Source organism: Barbus barbus (genome assembly GCF_936440315.1).
Source record: "Barbus barbus genome assembly, chromosome: 24".
NCBI lineage: Eukaryota > Metazoa > Chordata > Actinopteri > Cypriniformes > Cyprinidae > Barbus > Barbus barbus.
In genome coordinates this window covers 16292456-16318215 of record NC_136752.1, presented here as the reverse complement: position 1 = coordinate 16318215, position 25760 = coordinate 16292456, and the positions used below count along the sequence as shown (strand labels likewise).

Genomic DNA, 25760 nt, shown 5'->3' with positions numbered 1-25760 from the left:
GGTTTTGAGGGAATGTGTATTTTAAATCTTGGCATTTTGTGTCCTGCCATTCTGAATGAACGCATGTAAAAATCTGAGCAGCAATATGGAACAATAAAACCTCATTTGGGGAAATTTAGTGCTTAATTAATACTGAGTAATCAAAATTATATTATGCATGAGAATTTTAATGGATTCTGTGGTAATCTGTTAACAAAATTCACATTTTTGCTTTTTTTTTTTAATATGCTGTTTTGCAGTAACTTGTATGGGGGATCCATTAATATAAGATCGTAGAAAAAGTGCTCCTTAAATAGCCATTAATTTCGACTGCTGAGCAAGCACATATCTGATGTGATAATGCACTCTGCTGTGCCTATATGGAGGTAGAGTGCACACTACAAACAACTATCTATCATTTTATATTTTGGTTGTACTTTTTATTTTTATTTCAGTTCAGTCATTTTAGTACTTCAACTCAAACTTATTTCAGTAAATTGCCAAAATTGCAATTTTCATGTTTTTTTTTGTTTAGTTTTTTACATTTTCATCTAACATTTACATTTTATATACAGTTTTAGTTTTACTTTTAGTGAACAATAACAATGCCACAACCTGTGTAAAAAGACAATTAATTATGATTGTCTGTATGAAGACCCTAGTAAAAAAGTAATTTAAAACATTTATTTTATACTAAGTATAGTTCAAATCTACTAACATATTTACTGACGTATCGCTCGAGACTTACCGATATAAAATTGAACAGTAACATTTATTTAGAGTATTACCTGTGCACAATGCACATTTCTTAATATTAAACCTAAAATGTGTTTTAATGTCACTATTGATGAGGATCGTATGATCTTTGAATAATATCGGTCTTTAAATGCAAGATATTTAAAGTCCACCTAAAGTGTACTTGCAATAGTTTAGTTGGACCTCAGCACTACTTCTGCACAAGTAAAGTGCACTAAGCACAAAATTAGTTGTTCCAATTTAGCAGACTTTAAGTATACCAGTTTTGTATACCAAAAGTACAATTTCAGGGTATTTTGAGTAGGTACATAAATATGTAAATGTATTTGTCGTATACTTAGCGTGAAACAAATGTATTTCCAATACATTTTAGTATATTAATTTTTCACTAGGGGAGTCAATTATTTTAGCACAAGGCATTCTTTTCTATCTGTATTAGAATTGTATATAAATTAGAAGTATTGTTCACACATTGTTCATACAATCAGCTGATTTTTATGAAATAAACAGGAACAAAAACAAATCCAAACAGGAGGGTCAGAAGGGTTAAGGATAATTAAATTATAACCAAAAAGCATTTTAATTGTGCATATATCCAGACTCAGACGCAGTGCCCTTAGTATAAAGTTGTGATACGTCTGAAACACGAGGAATTTGTTCTTCAACTCTTAGCAAATTCCCACTGCGAAAAGACAAAGAGATGGTCCTGTTATTCGCAAACAAGCAATTGCAAAAAAATAAACCCAGGACTAAAAGCAGACTAGACTGTGTACAAGCACAAACAGACTATGATGATAATAAAAACAGAGGTCAAGCATTTGAAAAAAGGGCCCAGAAGCACCAAGAAGGAAAATAAGGAAAAGCAAAAAAAGTGTCTCATGATCTCTGTAAGCCTTTCTATCTCCTATTATCGTCATCATCTCCTTCCATTTTCTTTTCAGACTTGCACACACAAACCAAACAGATCAACGAGGTAAATACCTCTGTGTTCACGCTTATCCCCCCTCTACCCTTGCTGCAGACAAAGCCTGTCGTAACCATGGCGACGGACAGTAAGGAGGCTAAGCTTGACGCGCGGGTAGAGGTAACAGTATCTGAAGGCCCAGGTAAACAAAAACAGAGTGAGGATCTTTGCAAATGGCCTGCTCTTAAAGTGACAGTGACTAAATTCCTCAAAACATCAGTGCTGTCTCTTTAAGAAATGTGTGGTGTGAACACAATAAGGGGCACAAAAACAAAAGAATTGTGTGCTGTGTCTGCGTGCATGAGCCTGTGTGTCTTTAAAGGAAAGTTCACTCAAAAATTACAATTCTCTCTGTTTTTACTCACCCGCATTTCTTTAAAAACCTATATGACTTTTTTCTTCTGTGGAACCCAAAAGGAGAAATTTTATAGATTTTCTTTGTTTTCCATGCCATTACAATGAAAGAGGATGGGAAGACAGAAGATATCAAGCTTCAAAAAGGATGCAAAACCACCACAAAAGTGGTTCATGTGACTTGTGCGAGATATTTCAAAACTTAAGCTAGATTTGCACTAGAGCTTTCAAGACATTGCCAATTCATTTACAATGCAATAAGAGTTAAATGGCAAAATTTTTCATCTTAAACTTTGATCTGTTGGCTTCAGAAATCACATGAACTTCTTTTATGGTGGTTTTGTTCACTTTTTGTTCCCAGTCCTTATTCCCTACAATTGCATGCAGCAGAGTGACCATCACATTCTCCAAAATTTCTCCTTTTTGTTCCTGGGAACAATGAGAGTCATACAGATTTGAAACGACATGAGTGTGAGTAAATGAGTTTCATTTCTGTGTGAATTATTCCTTTAAATATGACTTGTTGTTGTTGTCCAGGGTTTACACACCTTTTCGAGTGAACCTTGTGCCCTTAAACTTTATAACCTTGTTTAACTTAACATTAATATATCTCACATGTGACTTATTTCATGTTTCCTCAGTGCAGCTGAAGTGTGGCATTCTTTAGTTTGAGCTTGTTTCTTTATGTTGTTACAGATGTAGACCCTTGTGTTAGGCAATCAAGTACACCGCTGACAAAAGGAACAGTGCCAATTATGTTGTTATGATAAATATAATCATGTACTAATACTGAAATTTGGAGTGTGAAGGGAACAGGTTCAGGTGGGACAAAAAAACAAGTTACTGGTTTTGCTGAGCTAGTGAGAAACATTGTACGACAAGAGTGCGAGGAGCAAGGTTGAGTATTCTTATGTTGTCAAGTGGGACGGACGTGTGTTTTAGCTTTTGTGAAGAAGTGAGGGGAACAATCAGGTCTGAGTGAATTTATTTAGCACTATTGACACTCATAGGAGCAGGTAGGCTGTGTTTGAGTGTATAGTGATTGTAGAATGGAGGAGTGCAAGGGAGACACATTGAGGGCTGTTTCTCTGGCTGAGTGGTGTCCACTCACATCATATGCCTCAGTGATTGAGGACGCCTGCAGCACTGCATTGTGGGCAGCTGGGAACAGACTATGACTTGGATAAGGATTTGAGCGGGAAATGACGAGACAAAATATGAGAAATCATAAAATGATCCAGTCATATACGCTCGTAAAGCAGTAAACTCTGGAACGATAATAACTTTAGGAATTCGCATCAGACCAAAAACAGAAGCGGTCACTGACGGCAGGTACCAAATGTCTTACTTTCTTTGTTATTGTGCCATTGTGTTTTGAGCAGCAACACTTACTTACAGTGTAACTCCACACTACTTTCCACTTTTAGCCTGTAACAGATCCACGCTGATCTCTCACTGAATTTATCTACCCTGTGGTGTAGAGTGGCCCTGGCACCCCAGCCATTTCATTTGGAGCTCCTACAACACAGAGAGTCAGTCACACACACACACACACACACACACACACACACACACACACACTCTTGAGCCTTCATACACAAAACAGCCATAAAACAGAAAATGCTGGAGATGTTTTGCTCTTGGCTGGCTGGCGGTGTACTTATAACACCTTCAGAAGGACCAAAAAGGAACCTGCAGGCTTTGATAGAAAATATTCACACGTATACATATTATAATGTTGCAGAAGATTTCTATTTCCTATAAATGCTGATCTTTGTGAACTTTTCTATTCATCAAAGAACCCTGAAAACACAACTGTTTCACCATTAAGAATAAGATTTTTTTCCTTAAGAACCAAATTAGGATATTAGATTTTTTTTCTGAATAATCATGTGTGAAAATGCAGCTTTGTCATCAGAATTTTTAATGAATCTTTGATCAAATAAACACAGCCTTGGTGAGACTTCTTTCAAAAACATTAAAAAATCTTACAGGCACAAACTGTTGCTCAGTATTGTATATATCTAATATTTTATTTGACATGTTTTATATGTAATTTTATTTGTAAACAGTGTTCTTGGGCTACTCTTATCTCCGTAGTGTTTATGAGTCCTAATAACTTTCTAGTCTCAGGAAGTGGAGCCTCTCCACAGTACTCTTTACAAACCAAAGGTCCCTTGCCTTATCATTGGTTTAATGCCGTTAGATAGGAACCGTATGATTCAGTCATGCCAGCGACACTTTGCAACTGCAGATTTCCACTTTAATTGGTAGGTTAAGAATTATTCCATAAATGTTTTCTTTACGATTGTTTTGGGTTGTTATTTTTTACAGATTAGGAATTCGTTGTTTAAAAGTTGGTGTTTGATTGTTGGTCATGAAGCTCAGATTATATCCTCGGTGTGTATGTTATAAGAAGTAACCAATGGGAAAGAAAGTAGCTTGTTTAGCATTAAGCATAACCTACAACCCAATAGAGGTTAAATTATTTGTGCCTTTCACAATACATATCCATCCAAGCATTTAAAAAAAAAAACCTCCAGTGAAGCTGTGATTTTAGAGTAGATTTAGAGGAGTCTACAACATCCCCCCTGTGATACTGCCTCTGAAAAATCTGCACAATATACAAGATGCTCAATTGCTTATTCGTGTAGACTTAAGTATTATTTGAGTGGTCTATTTGGGTACTTTCAAAAGTTTGGCGGTTGCTGTATTTATTGTGTCTCATCCACGATTGATCATGTGGATTACAGGGGTCACATTGATGTAAAATGTGTGAGAGGAGTAAAGTTTATGTACAGTATGTAGCTTGAACAACCAGATGCATTTAAATTTGTTCAAGTCACATCTGGTATGCATTTGAGTAGCTGGATTGCTATCTTTTCATAATTGTAAATACATGAAGTGTAAATAACCCCAAAATGTTTTCAGTAAAGCATGTAAAACTCCTCTCTTCTCAAAACAGTGTCACAACTTTATGTTACTGACAACAGCTTTATATAAAATTGCTTCTTTAGATGGCTTCTAATTGTTGGATTTTTCTTTTTCCTGTGATGCCTTTTCAAGATTATATGGCTTTAAAGGATCTCGACATTACTGGATGTTTAAACAGGACATCTGGTCACCATAATTATAAAAGCCTGTCTCAGGACAAGGTCTTACCCCCAGTATAACCTGATTCCATAGCCTCTGATCTATTCTGGTCCTCCATTTCATAGACATTAATTACAAATGCTCACATTTTTGTACATACTAAAATAAACTGTATGGTTATTGCTACTTACTTACTATTTATCGCGTTTCTTTGCCCCCACCGACCCCACTTTTTACCAGAGCGGCGACGGCAGGGCAAATTCCAGCCATTCCGGCGTCTATTTGGGAAGAAGAAAAGGAGGGAAGCAGAACGTGGGTTTGAGGGATCTGAACTTAAACCTAGCCATTCCACTGATGATATTTGCAATGGGGTGGCCTCAGTTAAGGAGGAAAATGATGAGTGTCTAAGGTAAAACTTTGTAACCATTTTAGCTGGGTCCGCCTTTTGTAATGTATACAAAATATATTGCTTTTATTTTAGATGCTGAGTTTATTTGTTGAATTGCGTACTGAAAACTATAATAGAAATGTTTTAATTAAACCATGTGTTAACATCTCCACTCACAGGGAGTTAAACACCCTAGGGGCCAGAGCTTTTTCACACGAGAGTGTATTTATCCCAGAGGACTCAGAGAAGACATATCCAGGACAGACAATGTCCCAGGAGAACGTTTCAGACAAAGTTAGGAACATTCAGGTGAGACTTTTCACACAAACTGTATAATTAAAAATGTTCATATGCCCACATTAAGTCTTGCACCAAACTTCACTAACACAATTTTCATATAAGCATTGCACCAATTTATTTTAGACTGTTTTATGTTGGTATCTTTAGGACTTAATGTTGGCCAATTCCTTCCTCTCCTCTAATTTGACTTACAAGGCAGTGAAACAAACAACAAAAAAAAATTTCTATGCTTTTGTTGACAGAGGCAAATTGGACATGGTATCAAATTTGGTCAGAGACTTCCTTCACTTAGAAAGAGTGAGGGAGATGAAGGCAGCTCAGATGAAGATGAGGTACCACGAAGTCCACTGAAGGTTCTTGCTCAGGTGGAGAATGAGCCACCAGAGACCGAAACCAAGGAAAAAGTAAGTTAATCTCCAAATTATTATCCACTACTTACATAAATGCTGTATCAGTTAAAGTTTATATACTAGCCTTGACCATTTATATGGACTGTTAAAAATCACTGCTCTGTTTTAGAGAGTAATGTTATAAGACAGATTACCTCACTTGCAAAAATGTACATTTATGCATTTGGCAGGCACTTTAATTGAAAGCAACTTTTAGTGCATTCAAGATATACATTTTGTCAGTAACTTTATTGCTAATGGCGTACTCTAGTTATGCTGTAGGAAACTGTCAGACTGTGAATACATTGATTCCCCATACATATAACATGCTTCCTGCTCTGCATAGTCACAAAATTGTTTGTGTTTTTGCTTAACAATTAGGCTGTCAGCCATGACACGGTCCAGCACAGAACTCCAGTCAAATCCCCACGCACCAAGCGCCCACCTCCCCCTGGCACAATTGAGTCCATCAATCTCGATGCTGTCCCTCAGTCTGTCCCACGCTTGGACAACACTGCTGCCAAACATAAACTGTCTGTCAAACCGAAGAACCAGAGGGTGTCACGCAAACACAGAAGGTTCACGCAGGTAAAGAGAAAGGTGTTCATTAAGATGTGAACAGTGTCTATTGGGATAGTTTTTATACATGAAGATAAAAAGAGTTCACAGAATTTTTTTTATTCAGTCATCAATTTACTCACCCTCTGATATTCCAAACCTGTATGATTTGTGAAATACAAAAGTCAATATTTTGATTAATGTTTCAACTGTGTTTGTCCATACAATGTCAGTGGGGTCTAAAACAACACTGGATTAAAATGTAATTATTCAGTGAACTATCCCTTTGAAGAATATAACACTGTAAATTTAACATATTTCAGGAGTTTCATGAAGAGGATCTCTCTGAATTGCAAGAGGAATCTGAAACACAAAAAGATGAAGAAGTCTTTGATTTGTCAAGAGAGGCCTATAACATTATCCATAGAAGGAAAGAGGATTATGAACCCACAGAGAAATCGATGAGACAACGATTTCACGAGGAGGAGCTAGAACACCTTAAGCTTCAGAGAAGGGAACAAGAGGAAGAGAGAAAGATGGAGGAACAACGGAGAAGAATTGAGGAGCAGAGGCTAGATGAAGAAAAGCGGCGCAGACAGGAAGAAGAAAGGCTGCAAAAGGAAGAAGAGGAGAGGATGCAACAAGAAGAAGAGGCGAGGAAAGAAAGAGAAGAGGAAGAAAGAAAGAGAGAAGAGGAAGAGCGAAAAAGGCAAGAGGAGGAAAGAATGAGGAAAGAGGAAGAGGAAAGAAGAGCAGAGGAGGAGAGAAGGCAGCAGGAACTTGAGGCGGAGCATCTTTGTCTGGAAGAGGAAAGAAAAAGGGAACAGGAGGAGAGAAGGAGAAAAGAGGAGGAGGAGGCAGAACAATGTAGGATTCAAGAGTTAGAGGAGAAACGGAAGAGAGAGGAAGAGCAACGCCTCCATGAGGAGGAAAGGAGCCGACAAGAGGAGGCTAAGAGGAAAAGAATAGAGGAGGAGGAGGAAAGAAAGAGGCAACAGCAAGAGGAGAAAGCTGGGGCTACTGACCCAGAATGGAAAAGAAAAGCAGAGGAACTGAGATGGAGAGAGATGGAGGAGAGACAGAGACCCTTCACTTTTAAGGTCTCTTCGGGCGAGAAGCAGATACTATTCCAGAAGGTCAACCTCACTCCTGTTACTCCGTCAGCTGGCCAACTGGGTGAAACAACCGCTGAAACCAGGGAGGGAGCCAAAGCTTCTTCATCAGGATGCACAGATTCACCAACTCTGTCTTCATCTCTTTATGTCCCACATACTGCAATTCTTGTGACAGGAGCCCAACTTTGTGGAACCGCAGTCAATCTCGATCAGATCAAGGACACAGCCTGCAAGTCCCTTCTTGGCCTTTCGGAAGGCAAAAAGGCCATGGGCACTCCTCCAACCAAGAGCAAGACTTCTCCAGATCGTAAATCTGGAAAAACCAAATCCTTATACGAGTCTTCCTTATCTGCAGACCAATCCAACGCTGCTGTCCTGGCAGAATGGGCAAGTATCCGATCCAAAATTTTTAAAGGTGCTGAGGACGGAAAATATCCAGAATACCCAGATCAGAGTCGCAGGCCAATAAGTGAGGATCTAAATACAGTGCCATTCTCTCACACCAACCTCAGGAAAACCATGTCAGCCAGTGCTAAGTTTTCAATCACACCAGCTAGAAAGAAATTTGCTGATTCCAACAGGAACTCAGAGAGTTTCGGTCAGGAAGACAAAGAAGGTGTGAAAATAGAATCACCATCGACGGAAACTCCCTCTGTCCAAAAATCAGAGTTGCCCTCTTTAAGTACCAAGATCCAGAACAGGGGAAGCAAAGTTGTCCGCATTGCAGATAGTGCTGAAGAATGCATGTTTGCCAAAGACCTCCCCTCCTTCCTTGTTCCCAGTCCGCCACATGGATCTCCCAAGTCACAGAGGTCCGAGACTGGATCCCCAAGTCAGGCAGAATCAGAAGACTTGGAAGCAAAGAATGAAGGGGATCAGAAGGATCAGAGTGGTGATGAGCGGCCCTCACCTTTTGGAATCAAGTTGAGAAGAACCAACTACTCTCTTCGCTTTCACAATGAACAATCTGCAGAGAAGAGGAAAAAAAGGTACAGTGCAGGAGACAGTTTTGAAGGTGTTCCAGTGCCCCTCACTTCCATTGACCAAGACTCTGACACTTCTACACTCTCTGAAAAGTTTAGCCCTGTTTCTCCGCAACAAGAGATTAGCGGATTTCGAACTGCTGCAGCACCCAGTAAAGAATCTCGTAGTAAGTTTAGCAGAAATACTCTCCCTTTGGCACGCACTGAAGGTGAAAACTTTGTCCCCAAGCCTCCACTTTACCAAAAACCAGCTACCTCCCCAAAACCATCTGAAGGTGGCACACCTCCACCCTCTCCTCTCCCGAAACCTGGCAGAAGGATTTCTGGGGACATGATTTCACAAAGGACAGGGCAAGCAGAACAGGTAGATATTGAGCAGAGCAGTGATCATAAGGAAGAAGTTGCAGCATCTCTACCATCCCAAAAAAAACGACAAGGAGAGGAGGAGCTTAAAGAAAAGAAGTCATTTTTTCCATCCATCAGCATCCCATGGAGAGAAAAAACAGATCGCAGGACAGAACTCATTAAAAAAGGTTGGAAATACTCTAGCACTGTAGAGCTATTTTCACAATTATTATAATGTTTTCTAAGCATCTATTTATTTCTATTCCTTAAACTTCTACCACGTTCAAGGTTCAGAAAGGTAGTAAGGACATTGTAAAAATAGTCCATGTGACATCAGTGGTTCAACCATAATTTTATGAAGCTACAAGAATACTTTTTGTGTGCAGTGAAAGCAAAAATAACTTTATTCAACAATTCTTCTCTTTCGTGTCTGTTGATGCGCATTTTTAAAGAGTATTACGACCCATGCATATGGTGCTGCTGACACAGGAACCATGCATCGTGATACTCTCTTGAATGGCGGCAGAGATTGACCCGGAAGACAAGAAATTGTTGAATAAATTATTATTTTTTTTTTATTTGTTTGAATTGTTTTTTTTTTTGTTGTGTGTGTGTGTTCCGAAGATGAACAAAGGTCTTTTCATTTTTGCGTGAACTATCCCTTTCATGCTATTCTTGTAGACAGTACAACAGAGGAGTAGAAGACTCTAAAATGCTTTCTAGTCTTTTGTCAATTTGACACCTCCTGCATTTCTTCTCCTTCACAGAAAAACCCTCTCTGCAGGCCAGGCACTCTCTGGACAGCTCACGGACACAGGAGAAAGAGACAGGACCACTTTGGATCACTCTGGCACTGCAAAAACAGAAAGGCTTCAGAGAACAGCAGCAAAACCGAGACTATAGGAGGAGCCAGAGAGAAGCTAAGCTGGCTGAGAAACAGGCTAAGGACAGAGATAGTGTATGTATACATTATCAATATAACCACGCAATCTATTATCATTAACTAGCTACACTGTTGGTTCTATATGTAAAATTGTAATAAGTGAGTTTTATACAGCTGCAATGCAATATAATTCAACAAGCAATAACAGGTTTCCCTTTTACATACATTTTTACCACGACAAGTAACATTTTATTGATCACTTGTTTTCTACTTCTGTGGTGTTGTGCTGGGTAACCTTGTCCTTTAGGAAATCTTGTTTGTCCAAAATCTTGCTCCATATAACTACAATATGGTGTTGTTTGTCTCTGAAAGGCTATAATGGTCAGTCCCACAGAGGATAAGGGCAGTGGAAGTTCCAGCCCTCCCAAACATCAAACAACAGATAAGAGACCAGACACAGTCCTGGCCCGTTTTGAACGACGTGATAACTTGAAAAAAGCCAATACCTTGCCCAGCTCAGTCACAGGTAAAAAAAAATGTATTTGATTGATTTAATAAGGATTAGTTCACTTCCAGAATTTTTTTTTCCAGATAATTTACTCACCCCCATGTCATCTAAGATGTTCAAGTCTTTTTTTCTTCAGTTAAAAAGAAGTTAAAGGAGACATATTATGCCCCTTTTTACAATATGTAATATAAGTCTCTGGTGTCCCCAGAATGTGTCTGTGAAGTTTCAGCTTAAAATACCCCACAGATCGTTTATTATATGATTTTAAAAAAGCCTACTTTGAGTGGAAGCAGAAACACGTTCTTTTTCGTGCCTGTCTCTTTGAATGCAAATGAGCTGCTGCTCCCCGCCCCCTTTTCCAGAATAGAGCTGTGCCATTACAGCTCGTACCTGCTAAAACACATCTGTTTTGGTTCTAATTATCATGTTTATTGCACTGAAATCATGCGTTTTAAACCATATTAGTTTAAACTTCTGATATACAGTTTTCTGAGTGCACACATCCGAAGCACACGGACAGAAAGCGGCTGTCACAACATGTGAGTACTAAAGTTCTCATTCACATGCAAGTTTACGTTAAAAACACACACAAGCTTCAAAAACAGTTGGTTATGTCTGTGAAGGTAAACAGCTGGGAAAGAAATCACGTTTATTTTAAATCTGTGTGGCAGTAGCAACATACAGTAAATAAATCAATAAATCCACTGCTCTATTGTCTCCTCTGGGGCTTGGACTCTAAATAGAGTTCTGTGTTCGTCCATGCAGCCAAAGACAGAACAGTTAGCATGTTTTGCTCAAACGTTCGCCATGGCATTAGAACTGTTACACTCTTGTCGCTTGCAAAATCAAAATGACAGTGCCGTGGGTGGAAATTTACAGATTAAGGTGCGGTAATATTATAATAAGATCCCTTTGCAACGTCACTAGGGGAGCAAAATCAGATGCGCTCGTTTTTCCAAACGTTTGGAGAAAAAGCCTTACCAAACAAAGTCATTGGGTTAATCTTTTTCACGTTTCCTTGGTTGGTAGATGCACCTGATTATAGCACTTAAAACCTGGAAAAGTCAGATTTTCATGATATGTCACCTTTAAGGTTTTTGAGGGTAACATTTCAGGGTTTTTCTCCATATAGTGGACACTGAGATGGAGGCCAACGGGTTGAAAGTCCAAGTTGCAGTTTCAAAACAGCATTAAGGGCTCTACATGATCCCGGCTGAGGAATATGGGTCCTATCTAGAGAAACGATTGGTCATTTTCTAAAAAATTTAAATTTATATACTTTTTAAATCACAAATGCTCATCTTGCACTAGCTCGACCTCAAGCATTATGTAATCACATTGGAAGGATCGTGCATAACGTAGGCGGACGTACCGACCGAGTGTTTACAAAGCGAACATGCAAAGAAAATCAAACGCCCTTTACAAAAAAAAAGGTAAAACAGTGATGCTGGACAATTTTCAAGTTTTGCCCTACGCTACCTTTTTGAACCAAAGTTCACAAACGAAGAACTAATATGACCATTCGAACGCAATTACGTAATGTGCAAAGTCGCGCATGCACATTGCAGAGCTAGTGCAAGACGAGCATTTGTGGTTAAAAAGTACAGTCAGGTCCATAAATATTGGGACAACGACACAATTCTAACATTTTTGGCTCTATACACCACCACAATGGATTTCAAATGAAACGAACAAGATGTGCTTTAACTGCAGACTGTCAGCTTTAATTTGAGGGTATTTACATCCAAATCAGGTGAACGAGGAATTACAACAGTTTGCATATGTGCCTCCCACTTGTTAAGGGACCAAAAGTAATGGGACAATTGGCTTCTCAGCTGTTCCATGCCAGGTGTGTGTTATTCCCTCATTATCCCAATTACAATGAGCAGATAAAAAGTCCAGAGTTCATTTCAAGTGTGCTATTTGCATTTGGAATCTGTTGCTGTCAACTGTCATGATGAGATCCAAAGAGCTGTCACTATCAGTGAAGCAAGCCATCATTAGGCTGAAAAAACAAAACAAACCCATCAGAGAGATAGCAAAAACATTAGGCGTGGCCAAAACAACTGTTTGGAACATTCTTAAAAATAAGGAACGCACCAGTGAGATCAGCAACACCAAAAGACCCGGAAGACCACGGAAAACAACTGTGGTGGATGACCGAAGAATTCTTTCCCTGGTGAAGAAAACACCCTTCACAACAGTTGGCCAGATCAAGAACACTCTCCAGGAGGTAGGTGTATGTGTGTGAAAGTCAACAATCAAGAGAAGACTTCACCAGAGTGTATACTGAGGGTTCACCACAAGATGTAAACCATTGGTGAGCCTCAAAAACAGGAAGGCCAGATTAGAGTTTGCCAAACGACATCTAAAAAAGCCTTCACAGTTCTGGAACAACATCCTATGGACAGATGAGACCAAGATCAACTTGTACCAGAGTGATGGGAAGAGAAGAGTATGGAGAAGGAAAGGAACTGCTCATGATCCTAAGCATACCACCTCCTCAGTGAAGCATGGTGGTGGTAGTGTCATGGCGTGGGCATGTATGGCTGCCAGTGGAACTGGTTCTCTTGTATTTATTGATGATGTGACTGCTGACAAAAGCAGCAGGATGAATTCTGAAGTGTTTCGGGCAATATTATCTGCTCATATTCAGCCAAATGCTTCAGAACTCACTGGACGGCGCTTCACAGTGCAGATGGACAATGACCCAAAGCATACTGCAAAAGCAACCAAAGAGTTTTTGAAGGGAAAGAAGTGGACTGTTATGCAATGGCCAAGTCAATCACCTGACCTGAATCCGATTAAGCATGCATTTCACTTGCTGAAGACAAAACTGAAGGGAAAATGCCCCAAGAACAAGCAGGATCTGAAGATGGTTGCAGTAGAGGCCTGGCTGAGCATCACCAGGGATGAAACCCAGCATCTGGTGATGTCTATGCGTTCCAGACTTCAGGCTGTAATTGACTGCAAAGGATTTGCAACCAAGTATTAAAAAGTGAAAGTTTGATTTATGATTATTATTCTGTCCCATTACTTTTGGTCCCTTAACAAGTGGGAGGCACATATGCAAACTGTTGTAATTCCTACACCGTTCACCTGATTTGGATGTAAATACCCTCAAATTAAAGCTGGCAGTCTGCAGTTAAAGCACATCTTGTTTGTTTCATTTGAAATCCATTGTGGTGGTGTATAGTCTCAAAAATGTTAGAATTGTGTCGATGTCCCAATATTTATGGACCTGACTGTATATACATTTTTATTTTAAAATGACAGATCGTTTCTCTAGATAAGACCCTTATTCCTCGGCTGGGATCATGTAGAGCCCTTTAAAGCTGCACTGAAACTGCAATTCAGACCTTCAACCCATGGGCCACCATTTAAGTCCACTATATGTAGAAAATTCCTGGAATGTTATCCTCAAAAACATTAATTTCTTTTTGACTGAAGAAAGACATGAACATCTTGGTGAGTCAATCATCAGGAAATTTTTATTGTGGAATTGAACTAATCCTTCAAATTTCCCTTTAGTAGCGTTATACTGAGGCTGTTTTTGGTAAATTTGTGTCTTATGCTCAGTTGTTATTTAGGCTTTGTTATTTCTTTTATATACATTCCCCTAGCTGAAATGCAACTGACATCAGAGTGGGATTTAGACATGCCTCCCATCATGATGTGATACTTTTAAAACGGAGACATCCAACAACAAAAAAAGCATAAAAGAGCCATCTCTAAGTCTTTATAGTGATTTTCTTTCTTTCCACAGTTGAAATTACAGACTCTACACCACCTCCGCCAGCAACAAAAGATGTGACAAAGCGCTTCCCTCCTGGTGACACTACCCAGGTTTCTACAGAGCCTGCGTGGCTTGCCCTAGCAAAGCGTAAGGCCAAAGCCTGGAGTGACTGCCCACAGGTCATCAAGTGATCCATTGCTGCTGACCAGTGAAAAAGCAAATAAATCATCTCCTTCATCCACATCACTTAGCCATCACAGGACCCCAGCTCACCTCTTGCTCTGAACAAAAAGCCTATAATTTACTTTCTAGCGTTTCAGAATATTTGGTATTTTAGAGACAAAATATTGTACCAATATTCAGATTCACTAAGGATAAACAATTACATCAACCCACCAGTCCGGTTTTCAATATACTGGATTATTGCAACAACATGAATCAAAAGTATATTTACTCATTTGTGTCACAGCCAATCAAACAAGCCCTATAATCTTCAGAGAGGATTGCAGCCCTTCATATCTTTGAAGTCACCAGTGGTTAACAGTGTATATACACAATGCATGTCGAACTGTTGAATCTAGATATTACTAAAACAATATGAGTGGTTCACATTAAGTACAAATGTAACATTTCAAGTAAAACAAGAAGGTGTGTTATTGCTTTGGTGATAAATCTGGGAAGCAATTCAAGGGCTAATAATAACAGTTGATGAAACCTTCACAAATTCCCCTCCTCATTCCCACAAGCATGTAAATTAGAAACGGCTTTGTAATTTTTCTTTTTTTTTTATGTATACACTCAAATGAGTTGACACTCATAGACCTTGCCGATGGACAGACGTTGTTATTTTTTATTTCTTAACTTATTATATTTGATATCTTGGGAAAGTAAAAAGATCTTCACTGTGTCCGTGACAACTGTGAGTAACTTCATTTTAACTACTGCTAAAACTCATCATGATAATGACACGTCAGCACTGTTTACTCATGTAATTAACTAACAATTAATTTTTCCTTCAAGTTTCCATGACATCATAGTATATATGCACTTGAGCCGTGCTGTCAATCGATGAAAAATTCTACTTCTTGCAGTGTCTATGCCTGCCTGTTCCTGTAGAATTGGTTGCCTGGGATCTGTCTGCTTGCTGTAACAAACAATGCTATCCTGGCGTAGCGTGTGCTAGCATCTCTTTTACCGCTAATTAGCAAAACCTGCATCATGGCTAAGTGATGGGAGATCAGCGTTTCAATTGGAACGTCCCAGGGTGGAGGGGAGTAAGAACAAGAGGTCTAGCCAATGGAAATATCCTTACAAAAAAGGAAGCATTTCTAGTGAGAGAACAAACGGACTATTAATGGACATCACCTCTACGTCCTTGAATAAGGCAGCTAACCCCAGATCGCTCCAGGGGGGATTGTGCTTGAAGGTGGAGTTGCTCTGGATAAAAAGCGTCTGCTAAATGATGGTTATTAAACGGAAGCCTTGATCTCTCAGCAGAGCCGCTGACTCCACTATCTAATGTAATGTTGTATGTATGTAATGTATGTAGGTATGTACGTATGTATAGAAGTGAAATGAAGCGGACTGTATTCCTTTGGAGATCTCCTGAACTGCAGTCGCGCCACTTTGTTTTTACATTGGTCGTGTGCAATAGTGTAGCGTAAACAGTGTTGTATGTGATATAAAACAAAACGTTTGTTGATAATTGCACTTTTTTTTTGTTCCACTTTAGAAAAACCCATTACAGAAAAAGTGACGCAAATGTTATGAAATATGTAGACAAAATTAAAGGAAGCTGTTTGAACTGGGTGGACTGAAACTCCTGTTTTTGCACAAAAGCAAACATGAACATTACTGCTAAAATCATTTATGTATTTTGCAAAATATGTACATATAATACATACTGAATATATCCGTGTATTTTTTTTAATAGGCGTCACCCATAAAAATATACTTATCCAGTTGCATATTGTGATTAATCACTGTTTCGTCAGTTCTAGACAGTAAACATAATCATTGCGGCACCCCACCACTAACTTATGCCTCCATACGACAGGAGAGGAAAAAAGCTCGCCTGGCAATGATAAGGTGGCTTTCAGTGTGCCGGTTTCTCCATCTAAAATCCACACCTTTCCATCAGTGGAGCACACAGCCACTAGTGTCCTCAAACCCCATGGATCACCATCAAACACAAAGGGAGTGGAGAACACCTTGCCTGTGGTATGGAACTGCCACAGTAATGATCCGTCATCAGCATTTATAGAATATACACGACCATCATGTGACCCACATGTGACTGTCTGATTGGATAATGTTGATGTGCTTCTGCTGGGTGTTGTAGAAACCTGCTCATTTGTCCAAAATTTCAAAGAGGAAATGCATGGCGATGAGAAGATTGGCCCTTTAGTGGAGAATTCCCATAACTGCAAAATAATGGAACAAAAATCTAACTGTGGTGCACAAAATGCAATCAAATAACTCCAAATCAATGGAGGCATTCTCATAATCATCTGTAATTAAACTGTAATATTATTGGATTACATCTGAAGAGTAAAAGAATATTGCCATAAGCCTCTTTTTAACTAGCTAAAAATAAGGGTTGAAAAATGAGTGCAATATACACAGTAGAATAACAAAGCATTGTTGTTGTTTACTGCTCTACCTATGAAGACCATAATTATGAAAAATAAGAATTAAAATCGTGATTAAAGCCATGTATTTTATTTATCATCTCTTAGAGCAACTTTTCCTTTTCCTCTCACCTTATCTCCAGAATGGCTTATTCCAATAATTTGTCCATTTACTGAACCAATGAAGACAGAGGAATCAGAGCAGCAAGGAGATGAGAAAAACGGGACACTGCTGGAATATGTCCACAAGAGTTTTCCACTGTCCTAGACAGACAGTTAATGGAGAATGACAATGTTAGCCTTTAAACATGACCTCTGATCCTACAGTATACACTCCATTCTTAAGACCTTTCATATCAGAGAATTTGGTTTACAGTAGAAGCTTGAAACTCTCAATACTAATATGTCTTTTTCACTCTAATGAAGATGGACCATTTACTTACTGGATCAAGACAGTGCAGATTCCCTCCCAGAGTACTACAGTATAACTGTCTAGGAGACGAGTGGATGCAAGGGGATGAAAACACTGCACCTCCACCACAATAGTGCTGCCATATACAAGTCTTAGCCTGGGAGAAATAGAGACATGTCTGTGAAATGACAAGGGAATATGCAAGAACATATTTACAAAAAACAGAGTACAACTAGTGTTAACTAAAACAAACAGTTAACTTTGTTAACTGAAATAAAGATGAAATGAAATATAAATATCATAATCAAACTTAAAACTTGTATGCAAATTGAAATAAAACAACCTACTAAACTAAAACTGAAATTAAAAGCTTAACAGAAATATAAAAAAAAAATATATATAAAAATAAAAATGCACAAAATAAACTCAAATTAAAATGAAAACTAAAATATCAAAATAAAAGCTACATAAACATATGAATAAGCACTATAATAGTATATTAATAATACTAAAACAACACTGATTAGCACAGAAATATAATTAAGTATTTCTCTTTTATATTACCAGTGGGTCTAATGCATAAACAAAGCCATCGTGGGACCCTGTGAAAATCAGCCCAGTTTTAGGGTCTACAGTAGGGGAACTTTTCACCACATCCCCAGTCTCAAACGTCCACACAGTGTCCCCAGAGGAAACATCTAGGAAATATATCTGTCTGTCATAGCAGCCTGAGAAAAAGGGTCAAACAAAATGTGGATGACAAATAAATTGATGAATAAATGTAAACCTGAAATCCCTTAGGTTCTGCTTGTAGTCAAAACCCCCCATATTAAAGCTAAAGCAGTAACAACCTCATTACAACCATGTTAGTTCCCTTAATTAAATTAAGCATTCCTTTTAAAATCAAGTACAAACCAACTGCTACAAGGCTTCCGCATTTGGAAATGGCAGCTGAAGACTCCAGTCGATCTCCGAGGATACGCTCCCAGATGACCTCTCCATTGGACAGGTCAAGAGCCTGCAGTCTGTGCGAGTGAGAGCCAATGAACACGGTGGTCCTTTCAGGACACACCAGCAGCACTGGAGAGGCGTCCACACACCTGCCTGTGTCTGAGCTCCAGAGGACCCGCAGGCTCAGCGGCAGGACATCGGAACTGTCTTCCCCTGAACCTTCACCTGGGCTCTTACTGACAGGTAACGTCTCAGTACCTTCTTGAGGAACACAGCATTCTGTAATCTTTTTAATAGCAGGATTACCCTGAGATATATTATGAAGTTCATGTGAGGGATTAGATATTAAACTGTCTTCAGAAGTATTTGTCACCGTAAGTTTGCTCTCATTTGTTCCTAGTGCATCTGAGAAGTTTTTCTCTTGCATTTTCCAATCAATAACCTCAGCAGCTCGTCTCACAACTACAAATCCCATAGTCCTTCTCACTGAGGGAACTACAAAACCCACGGTGCTTTCTGTAGCATTCACTGTGCTCATTTCTTTCTGTTGTCTTTTGGGTGAAACTATAGAACCCGAATCATCCAGCATTCTCTTCTTTGATGGCTGGATTGCATTGTTATGCGTTTCTGTCATGACGTGGCTAACCACATCTGAGAAAGAGCCATCTAATATGACCTCCAGCAGGTCCACAGAGGTTGTCCCCATGGCAACAGTGATCTCATCACAGAGACGCAGGGCCTGAAGGGAGTCTCCTCCACTTAACATGAAGTGTGCATCTTCTTCAACCACCACATCATTTGGCAGGCCAAGACATTCCTAATATACACAGAGAAACACACAAAGGCAGTTTCACTCAGCAGGGAATGGGAAATATATTATTTAAGAAATACCTCCATGTGTCAAACAATTAGAACGGTAAAACTTTAGTATAGGGACCAATTCTCACTATTTATTAGTACTTACAAAGCACATATTCTGCATGATCATATTCTATTCTACATCCCTAATCCTACCCAATACCTGAACTTAACAACTACCTTACTAAGGAGTAATTAGGAGTTTATTGAGGAAAAAGTTGTAGCTAATAATTAACAGCAAGAATTGGATCTTAAAATAAACTCTGACTAGTACATTTTGTGCAAAATGAGTAAATGCCATTCATACCTTCCATAGGGTCTGTAACTTCAGTCTCACAGAATCAATGTCCTTCCATACAGTTTGTGTATTTATATCTTGTTTTTGAGTGTCACACATCCTCATCAATTCGTCAATGGCTATTTTACCTAAAAATACATGCAACATGAATATAAAAATAACTGAAATCTATGACCACAATGAAAACACATTCATAGAAATGCCAAAGCTTAATGAAAGAAAAGGAAAATGTCAAATCATAATATCTTAGTACATAATCTATTTTTATTTAGCCTTTTATGTTTTATTGCTTAAAAAGGACACTTTTAATCATATTATACCTATGTGAAATGTATATAAAACATTCATATATAAATTTGTATTTTTGTATATAATAATGCATAATTAAGAAAAAGGATAAATGCATAAATGGTTAGTAGTAGCATAAAAGGTTAATTTAAATTTAAATTAATTCATTATATTGGTGGACATGAATTAAACTATTAGCGGTACCTCAAAGGACAATAACTAACTATAACAATGGATATAAAGATATGGTTTCAAAAATCATTCTAAATTTATAAGAATAGCAGAGTTCACACCACAGCTATAACTGCAAAGTCCCTAATATAATTATCGTTACAGTTATCATTCTTAGTATCACTTGCCATGAGAGGTGAGTGGAAGAGCAGGGATGAAGAATATCATGTCTGGAATGCTGTGACTGGCCAAAAGCTGTGATAACCTCTGGCGAATCTCTCCTTCAGTAACTCTGAGTGAGGAGGAGGTGGAGTTTCTTGAGACTGCGACAGTGCTGAGGTCTTCAGAGGACTGTGTAGAATGTTGGAAAGGTTTTTGATGAGTAAATTCAGAGGATGAAAGTGTTCCTGGTTGATCCGATGTGAGCACTATAAATGCCAGAAGCCTGTCACCCTCACTCAGGCTCACTGCACACGCCTCCACCTGAGGCAAATTCTCAATGATCTGAGCACAGAAAGAAATCATTATAGAAGATCATATATGTACCTTTAAATACTCTTGGATTTTATTATCAACACATGCAAAAGTTATTACATGACACATGGGTAATTTATCACCTACCTGCTGCAAGGCATCTAGGTGTACCTGCTGACCAAAGCGTTTGATGAGCCGATCCTTCCTGCCCAGGAAATACAAATGGGAATCATGCACCTGCACCCAGTCACCTGTAGCACGCATTGTTCCCTCGACTACAGTTTCTTCATCATCAAGCAGACACACCCTCTCTTGACCACCTACATAAAATGACAAAAAATCACTGTAAAAACACTAAAACTAGCAAAACAACAACTGAATGTCAAAGTAAGTACACTACCATTCACAAGTTTGGGGTCAGTAGGATTTTTTAAAATAAATTCAAGCAAGGATAAAATCATGTTCTTTTGAACTTTCTACTTATCATAGAACCCAGAAACAAATTTATCACAAAAATATTAAGCAGCACAGCTTTTTTCAACATAGATCATAATAAGAAATGTTTCTTGAGCAGCAAATCAGCATATCAGAATGATTTCCGAAGGATCATGTGACAATGAAGACTGAAGTAATGGCTGCTGAAAATTCAGCTTTGCCATCACAGGAATAAATTATATTTTAAAATATATTAAATTTGAAAACAATTATTAAAAGCCATAAAAAATATTTCACGATTTTACTGTTTCAACTGTATTTTTTTACTCTTTCAGACAATTGTACTATACCAATGAACAGCTGTCCTTCTCCTTCAGTGACGAGACGCCCTGTCTCATCTCTCACCTCCATTACCGTATCCAACATCGGCTCTCCAAGGGGCACAAATTGATCAGTTCTTCAAAATAATACATATATGTAAACAAACAATGCATTACAAGAAATGGCGTAATAATAATAATTTAGGAATATTTTTTATGTCAATTCTCTATAGACTGTTAATCTGTTAATGAAGCTTTTGTGGCTGATGCGACTAGTGTTATTTTAATATGTGCATACGATTAGAGTTTTTAATAAATATTTTGAATTAGCTTTTAATATTTACAGTTTTCATTTAAAAGGAGTTTAATTTTTAGTAATTTGTGATGTGCTTGTCATTTTATTAGTTCCTGTGTGTCACTCACATGTCCTCCAAGCACAGGTGTTCGTCTGGGACTTTGTAACAGCTTGCCCAGCAAGAAACTTCTGTGGTGCCATAAAGATTACAGATGTGTGTGCTATTGCCTTCCTGCCTCCAGCTCTTGATAAGATTTAGAGATGGACATGGTTCTCCTCCAAAAGCCAATAACCTCAGGGGTGAATTAGCACTAAGCACCTCCTCCTGAAGGATACGCCTTCCAAAGCGCCTCACAAGAGTGGGAGTGGCCTGGAAAATAATTAAAAGTCAATTACAATATTTTAGTATAGAACAGTACTATATGTTGTGTATGTCATCTCGGATATTTACTGACACCTAGTGGTGTGGAGGAACCATTGCATAAATGCCAATGTCAGAAAAATGTTATTCATGGTCAGCCATGATTAACTAAACTGTCCACTGATGTCACATGGACTATTTTAACAATGTCCTTACTATGTTTCTGGGCCTTGAATGTGGTAGTTCCCTTGCTGTCTAATGCAGGGTCGGAAAGCTCTCGGATTTCATCAAAAATATCTTAATTTGCGTTCCGAAGATGAACGAAGGTCTTACAAGTTTGGAACATCATGAGGGTGAGTAATAAATGACAGAATTTTCATTTTTGGGTGAACTATCCCTTTAAGAACTCGAGTGTGAAATTAAATTCTCAGTGATGCAAAACATGTAACACTAAATTATTGAAAAACAATTGTTGGTACATGTAGATAAATTAACAAATGCCAAAGAATTAGGGCTGCAACTAACGATTATTTTGATAATCGATTAGTTGGCCGATTATTCTTTCGATTAATCGATTAATCGGATTAAAAAAATATTGACCAAAAAAAACACTATTCCACATTCTGCCCAATGTCCTTCAAACAAACGTGACAACTGAATGCTATGAAAACATACAGTGCTTAATTTATTAGACCACTTATCATAATAAAGAGAAAACATATTTTAGAAATTTGTCAAAAATTTGTTTAAATTTAAAAATGTTATTGTCATTTATTGGACATAATAATAAAAAATGGCCTCATAACAGCTTGCATTCTTGCTGGTATTGTTTATGTACTTTTTGACTGCAATTGGGTATCGCGAAAAAAAAATACTCAAATAAAAAATACAAAAAAAAATAAGTGCTCTGGTTTTCTTTCATAGATAACAGCAATAATGATATTATAGCATTAAAAATAGCCTACTACTGTTACTAAAGAGCTTACACATATTGGAGTACTAACCAGTACAGAAAGCCGAAAAATGATTTTGGTTATCACCAATACTGTTACTTTAGAGCAGCAGTGGCACAAACCTTACATAAACACATTGTTAAAAAACTTACATACATTTTTTAAGCATTGTAAAAATTGAATATAGTTTAAACCTCTATTAAAAATTAAAATAATAAAGATAATAATAAAGACGAATAAAAACACAAACTCAGTGTTAACCAACAGGTAAGAGTAATGTTCTGCAGGAACTACTTTGATCACAGTCACCTCGTCATTTCTTTATCCTGTAAAAGGCCGTTATGGAGCGTCTCATGTTTATATTCAGACAGACAATTACACGCTGTTATCCCTTTAAAGTTCCTACTCTCATAAAATATTTTAATTTATTTTAAACCTTAAATTAACTTTCAACAACAGATAATTCAGCACAGTGGATATGTTTGCGCTGAAAAGCCTATTAATTGTCTCCCTCTCTACTGTGTTCTGTCCGTCTGACGCGCGTGCGCGCGCCCGCCGCGCCGGCGCTCATTCGGTATTTTAAACTTAACACAGACTGTCAGGACGGACCTTTATGCAAAAATGGAAATGCTCGCGTGAATTTGTGGCATTTATAGATAAGGATATGACCGTAAACTGAACGTTTTTGCGCTGAGGACGCACACGCATCTGTCAAAGCGCCTGACAGGGCAAGCCATTACTCTTATGTATTAACTTAAAGCTTAAAATAAAGAATTATCATGTTTTGGGCAGCTTGGATCACGTGCTTCTCCGGCAGAATCTCATTCTGTTTCCTCCACTATTTTTAGATGCATTTTGTCCATAGAAATGCATTATTCAGTGCCGTAATTTGACTAACCAGCTGAAGTTGGACGTGCACTGTGGGCAGACCCGATTAATCGATAATGAGAATCGTTGTCGATGATTTTCATAATCGATAATAATCGATTTTATCGATTAGTTGTTGCAGCCCTACAAAGAATACACTCATTATCTCTGTAATCTGCATAATGCAGAAATTTCAGCTCACTACACCCACTACCAATGTTGATTACAGCACCATCATCTCCTCCATCATCACATTCACGAGAAAGATAAATAGACAGATGAAGTGATTTGATTATTAAAATCTCTAATTATAGGCTGTCACAAACAGGAGTCTGTCCCAGGTGGTTCGGTGAGTGATAAAGTTACTTGCCTGTAAGACTGTCGTTTTATTTCGTTTAAATAGCACATTTGCAAGTCTGCGTGGCATCTTTTTAACCGCTGAGGGGACGATTAGGAGACACGCCCCGGAGGACAGGGCCAAAAACACCTCCACCACAGAGGGGTCAAAGGTTAATGGAGAGGACAGTAATACAACATCTTCTGCAGTCATCTTAAAGACAGATCTGTTGAGAAAGTATTTAAGATATATTATTTATTTTTTATTAATTCTATCCTCCAATTTCAACACAATATGTTTGCTATAGCTGTCAGGTAAACAAGTGAACGCATTAAGACCACATTGCCTTTAGGTTAAAATAAATTACATAATAAATGCACATTTGAACTAAAAGTTGAATGTGTTCTTACCTCAAATGTGTAATATTAGGCACAATACATCTGTGTGGGACCTTCACTATTTTTGGAAGCCCTGTTGTTCCGGATGTGTGCAAAACATAAGCCAAAGGCTCCCTCTGTTGGATGTCTTTGGTCATAGCAGAGCTGGAAGGCTGATCGTTTGCATCCTGCTCACTTTGTATTTTTATTAAAGTGAGCCTATGTGAAGACAATGTTACACATATTTCCAGGGACAGCATGTTGGAAAATGCACTCTGGAATTGCTGTTGGTTATGAAACAACAATATTAGTAATAATATATAATGACTAGTATAATCTAATATAATATACCTACATTAAGCAGTTCGTTTTGTAATAAACAGTATTTCAGTCTGCACTTCTTTATCATTCTCAGGTTGCACAAAGGTGGTGATGCAGGATCAAGAGGTACATATGCAGCAGGAAACTGCAGAATACTGTTCAGAGGAGAAACCATGTTAATTTCATGCACTAAACTACAAGACATTTGTTTAGTGTAATAATTGGATACTAGAATAACCCGGTAGTCATGCAACACACACTGCATAACTAATCGTACCCAACAATCCAGGCTGGAAGGAGGACATCTGCATGACAGAATAACCCCATGGTACCATCATGTTTCTGAACAGAGATGCGCAAGTGTCCAGTTAATTCATTTGCGAGGGATATAACTTCATCATATGTCAAGCAGACGCGCGCTGCAATGCTGCTGTCGAACGCGACAGCTGTTTTATTACCATGAGCACGCGCTGCCTCGTGCACCAAATCATTAAGCAATTTTGCAGTCATATCTGAGCGAAAATTATATTAAATCATAATCTGAGAAACTGCAACGTACATTTTCCATATATTCCCATCAGTTTAGCAGAGGCTGTTTTGCAAACTAGCCATAACCAATTCATGAACGAATTTGAGTCGAATGTTTTTTGAACCGGTTCACTAAGATTTGAACGACTCGTTCACGAATCAGACTTGGTTCTGTCCGAGCGGTTCTCATTCATGTAAACATCGATTTTCTTCAGACAGCAGATGTACATTTTTGTATTGTTTGATGTAAAAGCAAAGTATATATTTAAGTTCTACATTACTTTATGTGCTGAATCAAGGCTGCAACAAGACTAGGGCACATGATATTACAATATACCACTTTTTTATATATAAAACGTGCTCGCAAAACAGAAATAAACAGCCATTCGTGCCTATAAAATTGCAGAGAACCACATGGACAAAGAATCTCTTTTGTGTCTGCTTTTTTAAAACGAACTGTTCAAAAGAACCGATTCGTGGAAATGACTCGGACACCCCATTTGACAAATTCGCGCTTTAAGATGACGTTTCGT

General features: G+C 38.2%; 2 protein-coding genes across 3 annotated transcripts; one reads left to right on the top strand and one right to left on the bottom strand.

Moving 5' to 3' along the window:
• Positions 1 to 1774: 1774 nt before the first annotated feature.
• On the top strand, positions 1775 to 14542 carry LOC306843784 (capping protein inhibiting regulator of actin dynamics-like; the record flags this gene model as incomplete). The annotated part of the gene is made up of 9 exons (XM_079375454.1): positions 1775 to 1841; positions 5387 to 5555; positions 5714 to 5843; positions 6077 to 6238; positions 6605 to 6811; positions 7105 to 9412; positions 9992 to 10182; positions 10480 to 10633; positions 14382 to 14542. The coding sequence occupies 9 exons, from the start codon at positions 1775 to 1777 to the stop codon at positions 14540 to 14542; spliced, it is 3549 nt and encodes a 1182-aa protein (XP_079231580.1).
• A 597-nt stretch (positions 14543 to 15139) lies between these two features.
• Positions 15140 to 25680, bottom strand: LOC306843783 (beta-alanine-activating enzyme-like). 2 transcript variants are annotated; one of them, XM_079375452.1, is made up of 14 exons: positions 24977 to 25680; positions 24734 to 24854; positions 24412 to 24662; positions 24035 to 24227; positions 21612 to 21853; positions 21219 to 21325; positions 20581 to 20753; positions 20148 to 20463; positions 19510 to 19628; positions 18309 to 19161; positions 17958 to 18121; positions 17425 to 17550; positions 17114 to 17245; positions 15140 to 16774 (listed from the first exon to the last, which is right to left on the bottom strand). In XM_079375452.1, the coding sequence occupies exons 1-14, from the start codon at positions 25207 to 25209 to the stop codon at positions 16331 to 16333; spliced, it is 3474 nt and encodes a 1157-aa protein (XP_079231578.1). In that variant the 5' UTR covers positions 25210 to 25680; the 3' UTR covers positions 15140 to 16330. The 2 variants fall into 2 exon arrangements, with proteins under 2 accessions (XP_079231578.1, XP_079231579.1); XM_079375453.1 differs by having other exon boundaries at positions 17958 to 18091; positions 24977 to 25337.
• Positions 25681 to 25760: the final 80 nt, after the last annotated feature.

Excerpts from the sequence above, each read along its gene's own strand:
- LOC306843783 (XM_079375452.1), bottom strand. The coding sequence starts at position 25,209 with ATGACTGCAAAATTGCTTAATGATTTGGTGCACGAGGCAGCGCGTGCT. Across the intron at positions 24,855-24,976 it reads CTTCCAGCCTGGATTGTTGG|TATTCTGCAGTTTCCTGCTG; the intron begins GTACGATTAGTT and ends TCCTCTGAACAG. Across the intron at positions 16,775-17,113 it reads TAAGCCATTCTGGAGATAAG|TTATGGGAATTCTCCACTAA; the intron begins GTGAGAGGAAAA and ends ATTATTTTGCAG.